At 41.8% G+C, this 11,367-nt stretch overlaps 1 protein-coding gene across 1 annotated transcript; it reads right to left on the bottom strand.

Annotated features, from left to right (window-relative positions):
- Nucleotides 1–990: 990 nt before the first annotated feature.
- On the bottom strand, nucleotides 991–3,562 carry ppp1r3ca (protein phosphatase 1, regulatory subunit 3Ca). The gene is made up of 2 exons (XM_039784534.1): nucleotides 3,378–3,562; nucleotides 991–3,001 (listed from the first exon to the last, which is right to left on the bottom strand). The coding sequence occupies exons 1-2, from the start codon at nucleotides 3,389–3,391 to the stop codon at nucleotides 1,969–1,971; spliced, it is 1,047 nt and encodes a 348-aa protein (XP_039640468.1). The 5' UTR covers nucleotides 3,392–3,562; the 3' UTR covers nucleotides 991–1,968.
- Nucleotides 3,563–11,367: the final 7,805 nt, after the last annotated feature.

Here is an 11,367-nt window from a genome sequence, read left to right as displayed (position 1 = left end):
GATCAATAAAGTATCTATCTATCTATCTATCTATCTATCTATCTATCTATCTATCTATCTATCTATCTATCTAGCTAGCCATTTTGGTTGCCGTCTTTGTGTAAATCACCCTTCTTCTTTCTTATACTCAGATGCTTTTTGTTTTCTTCCGGCCTTCTTAGCCAGCCGCATTATAGAAACGTCATCAACACCCCACCCCCCGCAATTCTCACACCTTTGGACTTTGTACTAGAGATAACCCAGTCACAAGTACCTAAAACTGCAATGGCTTTCACCGTACATTCAGCATTATGTATATTTTTTATTTATAAATGTATATTAGAACCATGAATAACTTTGATATGTTGCTGCGTATGTGTCGCATCTCTAAAAGTTGCGTTTTATATTTGGACCACCAACTAATTTAATTCATCCCTTATTTACAAATTGGGAAGGCATTGTAGAAGACTATATAGTAAGTTTTAAAAAGGCATTGATTTCCTTGGATTCCAAAAGGTCTGTCTGCCTTTGCCCTAGTTAAGTGTTAAAACAAAGCATTTGCTTGATCACTGTGAGTGAGAGCTTTTCTTTGGAGCCTAGGTTGGCTCCAACAGAAACTCCCATCCTAACTAATCAAAGCACTTTTGATTAGTTGAAGAAGACAGTATTGAGTCAATGCAAATCTACTCAGACAAACGTCTGAGTTGAATGTCCTCTCAGCTTTTGTTTATTCTGTTGTTTCCTGTAACTTTGTATAAAACCCTGACTAGAAAACTCATTCTGGTGAGAGAAAATCCACCCAAAAATAAAGAAAAAGAAAAGAAAAAAGGCAAGTGATTACTGTGGTTGTGGCTTGTATTTTATTGTTTGTATTAAATATAATTAAATATTTACAGTAGGTTTTTCTTGCTCTTTTCTTGATCAACTATCTTAATGCATGAGGTAGATTGCAAAAGCATACTGTGCAAAAACTACCAAAACATTCATAACAAAAGGGTCAAGAGTCATGAATATTTTAGCACAAATATAGACATTTATTTCTGAAAGGGAAATACATGGCCCACATCTTCATGTGAAATGCAATGCTGGAGCACAAGCTTCTCTTTCACAGTGAGAAAAAAAATTGATTTTCTTCAACAAAGAAAAATCTCCCTTCCAGCCACACATACTGTACACTCATCACACAATAAAAACACCTTTCTCGACATACGGTAGCCACCGGAATTACCAAACGTCTTCCTTGTTCGAGACAACCAATCACGTGCAGTCTCTCTTGAGACACGTCTGTTGTCAGCAGCTAAATTCCTCAACAAAGTCACCTTAATATTACATCATTCAAACATCTTTCATCAGACGTGCAATTTTCACAGAGGGAAAGAAAGAATGGGCTGCATGACTTAAAGGCCACTTTTAACAATGTTAAATTACTTTCTCATTTGAAGGTGCAAAGGTTTAGTGTGCATTTTGCATTTCAGAAATTAATCAGCTGTGTTTCCTTTAGTAGAGAAGCATTTTGTCGCCATGCACTCCCCAGTACGTTCCCTTCAATATGAAGGACTTAATCAGCTCCACTTTCCACTTCGTTTTTATGTTTACAGACATCACATTGAGAGAGACATCTCAATCAGTGCATATTTAACCAATACGTCAGGCCCTTAAAAGGGGCTCAGCATTTGTTGTGTGCTGTACAACTTGTCTGTATTTTAGTGGGCAGGCACTCAGAGAAGGCACATTAATATTTTACATGAGAGGAATATGTGAAACAAGATAGATTTTTCCCATTTATCCCTCATCCTCCAACCCCAGACCATTAGGTCTAGGTTTGTACACTTTCTCTGCTAATACAAAAAAGCAAAGGTTGTTTGCTTAATTTCATTTTGTGGCTGAGAGCCAGTCTAAGTTCAAACCCGCAGCTGGATTTGCACTGAATGCCCTGTCAGTGTCTGTTATCTTAGTCCAATGTCATTTTCAGCAAACATCCTGATGTGTTCACCAATAAGGCACGGCGTTATCAATCTGACCCCAGCTCTGCCAGCCAGGAAAGAGTCCGCTGGACATGCGTGGGCTGCCGAACTGATCAAACTCCATCTCCAGCACCTTCACGCCCCCGTTTTTGTGCTCTGAAGGCTTTTTCTGCTCAACGGAAGTCGGGGACATCCGAATGTTCAGGTCCTCTCCGTTCCAGCCGATGTGCTTGAGAACGTAGTTCTTGCCGTCGTTATTGTCCCAGAAGGTCTGGCCCTGGGCTTTGAAGCAGATGCAGAACTCGACACTGTTCTGTGGGGGGATGTAGGCGGGTAGATCCACGACGAACGCAAAGGTGTCGGTATCCTGGCAGCTGTAGACGTTGTTCATGAAGGTGCACTCGAAGTCGCTGAAGCTTGCCCACGAGTCGAAGGTGGCACGCAACTGCACCGACTTCTCAAACCCCATGTTCCGGACCTTGATGGTGCCGGTTAGGGAGCGCTCCTGCAGCGAGCAGTTCTCCAAGCAGACAGAGTTCTGAATCAGGCGGTTCCGGAAGTCCAGGTAGTCGGCCGAAGGCTGTTTAAAGTCCAGCGCCAGGTTGCGCACCGAGCTGATCTTCAGGTCCATCGTGGCCGTTTCCAGGTCTGACATGTCAAACTGCAGTTCCTCGCTGATTCCACTGCAACGCTTGTTTTGATACGGCTCATCGTCGAACTTGGAGAAGACGTGGATGGCGGTGAGCGACATGCCCCTCGTGTCGGCGAACACCACCTTCTTTTTGCTGGCCTTGCTGTTGTTCCAGTCCGTGCAGTCGCCATCGTCCACTGCTCTCTGCTGGTTGCTGAGGCAGGGCCGCAGGGGTTTGTAGAGCTGCTGGTTGTGGCTGCGCCTGGTCGACTGGCTGGCCTGGTTCTTCTGGGTCCTCTGCAGCTCGTCGTAGGAGCTGAGGAAACCCCGGAGAGGAGGCGGAGAGTGGCTGATGTAGAATCTCATAGCCACGTCCATCGGCATGACTGGGCCAGGCATTGCTGACGGACTGAAAGACCTGAGCACACTGCGGGAGCGAGGGAGAGCGGGACAGAAGAAGGGAGTTGGTGTAGGAGGGAGGGAGAAGGAAATTTGAGGGAGGTGGAAATAGAGAGGGAGGGATTAGAACAGTGGCTTCACTTTTCTACCTATAAAAAAAGTTCTGGTGATGATGTAACTTGTCACTTCTGCATTCAGCAAAATGGCAATACTTCTGTTTCTGCAAAAAAAGGTCCCAAATTTCAAAAATAATGCTTCTGCTTTGATGTTATGCAGATACAATCTAAAAATGCTGCAAATCTAAATCATGCACACACAAAAACTGATACAGACGTTCAATCTTGTCTAAGTTTCAGCATAGTATGCGTCACTTTTGAAAACCAAAAAGTCACTCTGACCCTTACCTTGTAGCACTCATGGAATAAAGGAAAAAAAACAGCTCCAAGGAGAGAAGAGCTTTTTAACAGTTGTCAGTCCTTTTGATTTCTATCTTTTCTAAAAGTTCATGCTGTCCTCACTCATCCTTTTCTTCCTCCTCTCTCTTGCTCTTGCTGCCTTACAGTGACGAGGGTTGCTCAGCACTCTGGGATTTCAACTGGCCCATAGAGACAATTTGCATATGCTGTCATATGGTTCTTTAAACAGCCAATGGAAAGTTAGTGGAGTTGCTCGCCAACCAATTAGCACAAAGTAGGCCTGGCTGCCGGCCAGCTGATAGGGGAGTGTCCTCATGGTTGGGATGCCTCAGGCGGTTGCCTCAGCTGCTATTTGAACAACGTGATGGACCCCTGCTGGTGTTGGAGGTGATCTTCACATTACTACTTCATGACTGGGATTCCAACACCATATCACAGCAGGATTATTTCTGTCCCACTGACTTTTAGGAAAAGTGTAGCTCATTAAAAACATGATTAAACAAGTTCTAAAAAGGGTTCCTGAAACTGAGTTTTGCTTATATGATGGCATTTTTATACTGAAACATTTTAAAGGGATTCTTTACATTTTAGTGTTAAAACAAAGCATTTGCTTGATCACTGAGAGCTTTTCTTTGGAGCCTAGGTTGTCTCCAACAGAAACTCACATCCTAACTAATCAAAGCACTTTTGATTAGTTGAAGCAGACAGTATTGAGTCAATGCAAATCTACTCAGACAAACTTATGATTTGAATGTCTTCTCAGCTTTCTGTTGTTTGCTGTCACTTTGTATAAAACCCTGACCAGAAAACTCATTTTGGTGAGAAAAAATCCACACAAAAAAAGCAAGTCAGAATTTTTTTTTTTTTAAATCACTGTGGTTGTGTTTTTATTAAATATAATTAAATATTTACAGTAGGTTTTTCTTGATGTTTTCTTGATCATCAACTATCTTAATGCATGAGGTAGATTGCCAAAGCATACTGTGCAAAAACTACCAAAACATTCATAACAAAAGGGTCAAGAGTCATGAATATTTTAGCACAAATATAGAAATGGAAGGGAAATACATGACCCACATCTTCATGTGAAACACAATGCTGGAGCACAGGCCTCTTTTTCACAGTGAGAGAAAAAAAGAGAAATCTCACTTCCAGCCACACATACTGTACACACATTTTATACCCAAAGATTATAGATACAAATGCAGTTTACTTTTAAATCTATTTTAGAAAATAATGCTTTGTAAGCCATGGACTGACGTTGTGTTCTTCTCGTAGTCTGAAAGGTGAAGCCTTAAACCTGTATTTTATCTCATTTCCAGTAGGGGGCGATTCCACTGGTTGCAGAAAGAAGCTGGCTTGCACACAAGTCTATGAGAAAATCCATTTTTAAAAACATTTTCATAATGAGTTTATGGCCTCTATTGCTGATTTCAAGTCTTCTTTAATACAGCATGATGTTTATTCAGTAAATTATGGTCCCATTCATTTTAAAATAGACGATATAGCATGGGATGCTTTAGGACCTGTCAGGACAGAGGTTTTGCAATGCTAACCATGCTAACACTGTGGACATTAAAATAAACCTGACCTTGTTTTTGGGTGTTGGTCGCTTTTGTTCGATAGCACCCTGTCAACCAAGGCTAGCTAGCTAGTGCTAGCGTTAGCTGAATACCTGGAGGTCCGCTTTTACCCGCCGGTAAAACTCCATTGGATAATTAATTTCACAAGGGTTGAAAAACGACCACTTTCCGTCTTTTGTGCTTATCGCTGCACCATTGCAACTACACTTTAAGATGGCGATGGCCAAATTGATAAACTCTTTAAATGTGCCCTGTCATACAAAACCATTTTTACTTGTATTTTTTGAAATATATTAGGTCCATATGTGTTTGTGTTATGTCGTGAATGTGAAAATGAACTGCTACCTCCTCTGTCAGCTCTATATAGCCACTGAAAAGAAGCTTGTTGAATATTAATGAGAACTGGCACAAATCGAGTCTTCTGTTAGCCGTCTATACCAGTGCTAAAATAGCTTGAAACAAGGTTACCAAGGCATTTTTTCCACAAAAAAATGTTACAGAGTCCATGGTAGAACTTCAGACATTACCACAAAGTCATGAAATACGTGTGGCAGGGCACCTTTAAAAGTTACTTTAAAACGGCAGTTTTAACAGCAAACCAATGGGTGACGTCACTGATGCTCCATTAAACACTTAGGTATAAATGAATTTATTATTAATGTCATTGTGATCTCACAGGCTTTTCTACCATAGTCTTGGTGTTACAGGGATGTAAACGCAGATGAGACCAAAACACATGATATAAGAAAACGCTTTTCATAATTAGTGGTTACTAAAGACTTCAATTCTTAATCTTTTAAAACACATGGATGTTTGGGCGCCTGGGTAGCTCACCTGGTAGAGCGGGTGCTCATATGCAGAGGCTCATTCCTAGTCGCAGAGGCTCAGGGGTTCGAGTCCGACCTGCGGCCATTTGCTGCATGTCTTCCACCTCTTGTGGTGTGCCCCCCCTTTCCTGTCTATTAAAGGCTAAAATGCCCCAAAAAATATCTTTAAAAAAACATTGATATTTTAAGGATGTTCAGTTAAACATATTCATAACCAAATATTAAAAACTTTAAATTGATGAAATAAAAGGTTGTAGATTCCTTGTCTTGTTCACAGTTGTTTTGACTTTCATACATGTTGACAGAGATGCTATTTTTAAGCTGTATTTGCTTCATTGATTTTCAGGGCAGCGTTAAACATTATCCTCGAAACAACATGGAACAGAGTCGACTTTATTTGGAGAATAGAGGGATCAGGGACTGACCGAAATGGGTGAACTTGACTTTCTACTTAATAATTAATAACTTAGTTTGTCCACCAGAACACAACTTATTCTGTCACACTGTGAAATCTCAGTTGAGGGTAATCCTTACCAACTTTTTTTGATCATTTAGTAACAAAGCTAAGAGTTAAAAGCCGTGTTTGGGCCCCATACAGACAAAAAAACATGAACAAAGTGTTGGAATTGAAGCCCAATTTATAGTTCTGTGTTGAATCTACGCTGTAGGTACGAACGCAGGTACGCCTAGATACGGGCCCTATGCCGAAGTCTGATGTACACCTCCTAAGATGCATGTAACTACACGTCGCGGCGACACAGACCGCAACAACTGGGATTGGTCCACTTGGCCTACTCATTTCCGGGTTCGTCCGTGTTTCTCCGTCTGCACCGCACACACACACACACACACACACACACACACACACACACACACACACACACACACACACACACACACACACACACACACACATCGGCTCTGCTGTTCTTTTAAAGATATACGCTAGCTCGACCCACACACACCAGAGTATAGACCTCACAAGGGCGTAGGCCACTTAGGTGTAGGCTGTGCGTAGAGCCTACGTATAACTCAGCCTAGAGTCGGACTCTGTTGTCCTTTGTGCTCACGCTAACAAGTCTAATGAAAATTGTTCACATGAAAGTCCGACATCTAGTTGATCTGTATTCTGTCCCATCTCATTCACCTCTATCTGCATTCAGCTGCAGAAGCAACCCGGGCTCACGGCAGTTCGTGTAAATGTCAACGTTATTCTTAATCTATTGATACGTGTTCATGGAGACGTTTTTCTCGTTTTTTACGTGTAAATGGCGGAGGTTGGGTTTAGGAAAAACCTTACGGGGAAAGGGCGCCTTAAACGCACGCTGGGGACGCGCCACAATAACGGGTTGGCGGAGGTTGGGTTTAGGAAAAACCTTACGGGGAAAGGGCGCCTTAAACGCTGGGAGACACGCCACAGTAACACGCTGGACAAAACGCCACATGCAGGGACACCATCCCCGGGAAACAAAGCACCACACGCAGGACGCGATCCCCGCTCGCCCGGGTGAAAGTCCTGTGTTGTTTGACCCATCCACCACCCCGACCAACCTCCCTACGCGGATTTTGAGACCGGGCTGGCAGAAGACATCCACGATTGACCGAGTCGTTGTGTTTCAAGATTTTCTTTCTTTCTTTAAATCCGAACTCATATTGATTTGAAGATCTCGAATTTGAATGTCTTGGATTTAAACGGCCTTGGATTTGAGTTTTCTTTGAATTAGAGGCAGAGACAGGCTGCTTTTTGGTATTTTTAACCCTGCAGGTTAGAGGGCATCTGTTGTTGCGCTGAAAGGTTTTTTCCCCCTTTGCAATGCCTCCACATCCCTCTGGATCATCGGCAGGGAGACTTTAGACTCAAAGTACCAAACATGCCACTTTCACATGGTCATAAAGACAACATATTGTTATCCACAGCCTTGTCTAAGGGTTAACAAGACCAATGTGGCCTCAGAATTGCGTCAGAAACATGTTTCTTTATGTAGCAGCATTTACAACAGAGTAAACTCAACAGCGATGAACAAATGTTGTTAATGGCACTAAAGGTAAACAATAAAACATTTCAAATCAGTAAATATGGTTTATAAAGAGACATTACTTTACTTAAATTACACAGTTTCTGTCAAAGAGATATAGAATTTCATATCAATCTTGAATATTCAAACATTTTTCAAATATAATCTGACCATTGCCTGTATATCATTTACAACTTTTACTCTTACTACATCTAGCAAGAAGTTTATGTTTCAATGATATGTTCAAGAAATGTTATGTTTTGCTTTTGGTTGACTTTGGTGGTGGGGCCAGTGTGGGGTTTCCAATGTTGAGTATTTACTCTCACAGAGCTCTTACTGTCATGCCGTGTTCACGGGATCATGTCAAAGTTAGAAGTCTGGGATTTAAAGCTAAGGTTAAACAAACTCGGTTCATACCAAGGCAACAGACGTGCAAGTTAGGGTGACCTTAAAGTTTAAGTCAAATGAACTATGAAAGGCAGAAAATGACAATACATGGGAGGAGTGGTGTAGATTCCTTTCACGCAGAAGACGTTACCTCACAGTCTGTTGCAGTTTTTGTGGTCGTGGCTGTTTATCAGAAACAGTGTTGCTCAACAAATGTGCAAAAAGGGAATTATCTAAAACCAACAAACGGAAGCTGCTGATTGTAATTCAATTCACAGGGTTTTCCCGGCCATTGTAATGTTTAGGTTCAACACCCGAGCCGTTTTAGGCAGCACCTAAGCCGAATGACTGTATCTAAAAGACTGTTCTCAGATCTAATGACCGTAGCTGGACTTCTTTAGCAACATTTTAGACACAGGTAATAATAACGGCCCAAAGTGATGTGAAAAAGAGACGCAAAACTACCACAAAGAGACACAAACCGACTACAAAGAGACGCAAAAACCAAAGAGACAAAATCCCACAAAGAGACACAAAATATATGGGGAAATGTCACATATTCTTGAGGGAGGACCCCTAAACCCTCCGCCAAATACACGCACCTAAGTCGTCCATAAAATGAGGAGAAACACTGCATATATACAATACATATAATACATACATTCAAGCCTCTTCATTTTTTTTTCCATTTAGCTAATAAGTGAAGAAGTGGTTTGTCTATAAAATGTCAGAATAGAACAAAAATGCCCATCACTACTTCCCAGAGATCAAGGTAACATCTTGTACTTGTTTTGTCCGATCAACAGTCCAAAAAAGTTATTTAAAAAAAGAAGCTTGGGCGCCTGGATAGCTTAGTTGGTAGAGCGGGCACCCCTATTGTATATAAAGGTTTCCTTCTCGACGCAGCGGGTCCGGGTTCAACTCCGAGCTGCTGCCCTTTGCTGCATGTCATTCCCTCTTTCTCTCCCCTTTCATGTCGAATAAAGGCCTAAAAATGGCCAAAAAATAATCTTAAAAGAAGAAGAAGCTGGAACCAGATCATGTTCGGTACTTTGGCTCGATAAATATAAATGATGTTGGAGATTCTCGGTGGAGTGCTAAACCCAAAATCCAATAGGCATATTCAAAAAGTGAAGAAAAGGGAGCGCATCTCAAGTTCCTAAGTTAAGGTGTACAAAATACTCTCGTTTCACTTATTTAATTAGGCTCCCATCACAATAAATGAATAGTGATGTGTTTTGACCCATGCGAAACCCTCTGAAGTCTTTGTGCCGAAACGTGTCATTTATTGGGATGTGAGAGAAGTTCAATTATTTTCCTGATTAATGTATCAACCGTTTCATTAAAGAAGTCATTGTTTCAACCCTAGTCTAAACCCCCTTTTTTCCCACAGGGCTCACAGGAGGCCTCAGTCCAATTATGCACTGGGCAAGGATCTGTCATGTCATCAATCACAGACATCATTATTTTTTCATAATAACTAATCTAAGCAAAGAATATGTTGTATAAAAGTCGTTTCAGTTCGAGGGGAAATTTGATTTGCAGTGGGAGGTACAAAGAAACAACAAAACAACACAATGAACAAGGCAGCACACAACCAACGCATTGATTGAGAACAATTTCAACGCTTAAAAAGTGGACAGTGTCGAATAAAATCACTTGAGATGATCTAGAAAAGTGATTTTTAAAAGCTGTTTCATGCTTCTTGTGTTCAGTGCGGTCGGAGCGGGGAGGACGGCGATATAGCGCATACGCCGCCTGGGCAACCGAGCCTCCAAGCGCCTCCAAGGTTTTTGTAACAATGCGGACGCGGTCGCATAGACCGTATTGCAATGATTGGCTACAGGAGAGAAGAAGTCCGATCTCTGAGCCGCTCTGACCGCAATCAGTATGAAATACCAGTGTTAGGCCTGCTGCTCCTAGGTAGCTTCTCTGTCTCTCCTCTCTCCCTCCCTCTGTCTGTCCTAATTACAGGAGTGGAGTCTGGTGTGCGATAGTCTACCACAATCAACCTCTGCTTCACATACCCAGTCAACCCTCCACTCCGCGTCAGATCATAGTCGAGACGACCACAGTCTTGCCATCTGTTTAGTCATTTGTATGTTTGCCGGTCCTGATCCTTTCTCTTGTGCCTCCAGCTGACATTGGAACTTGACTTCTGCTACCATTACACTCCTGCCATCCACCGGACCAGACAACCACCACTGGAACCCACCACTCACCGGTCTACTTCCTCTTCCTCTGACGGACCCCGGAAACCTGGACTTGATACTTGAGTACTTTAAATAAAACCTTTTATTTCACACTCCTGGCTCTGTGTTCTTTCTGCATTTGGGTTCTGTTCATCATTCAAACCTAACAACCAGACGGTTCGCAGCGACTATGCACGCCGTCTACATCGCCCCGACCACGCTAGACGCAAAAAGCATGAAATGGCTTTAAGGGTGTCCCTTGAGAAGGCCCAAGAGACACTAATAAAAAAATGTTCGTTCAGGAGTTAACAGCTTTAATTGCACAAGGAACAAAATAAAATGTGTACAGTTTTTGCTTTAGGGAGCCTATATCTTCGCCCAAAGAAAGAGGAATGAATTCCTCCAAGAGTGGGTGGTCATAGCTTGAGAAACATTGGCTGTGCCTTCTGCAAAATTTGCTCTTTATTAGAGAGAGATGCTGTAATGTATGCCTACTATCTTGCTGGCCTCGGTCTGTTGGACAGACAACTTTTGTTTTGTACTGTAAAATTCCCATAGGCTGAAATCAAATCTCTCTGTGCTCTCTGTTGGAGCTTTTCACATTTCATTTCATCTCTTTTCACATTCAGTGACCTTTTTCATTGGCACACCTTGACGCTTGTGTACATATTGCTTAACTAGATACACAGACTTAACAAACACGGATTGGTGACGATAAACCAAATACAGTCGAGATCCGCAAATGAGTTCAACAAAATTATTCCCAATGTTTCATCACTGCAGCATCAAACTGTCGAACAAAAACTATTTTTAATCATGAAAAAGGTGAAGCTTTTCACGCAGTGTAGCAAAACCTCAAAGTATTGCTCTCACTGTAAATGTTTTGAGGTACTTTACATGAATATTTTATGCCATACTTTATATTTTATACTTATTTTCTTAATTAATGAGCAATTGAACTGTTGAAACTTAAC

The sequence above is a fragment of the Perca fluviatilis genome, chromosome 19, assembly GCF_010015445.1.
Source record: "Perca fluviatilis chromosome 19, GENO_Pfluv_1.0, whole genome shotgun sequence".
Taxonomy (NCBI): Eukaryota; Metazoa; Chordata; class Actinopteri; order Perciformes; family Percidae; genus Perca; species Perca fluviatilis.
The sequence above is the reverse complement of the archived record's forward strand: the minus strand, read 5'-3'. Positions and strand labels throughout refer to the sequence as shown.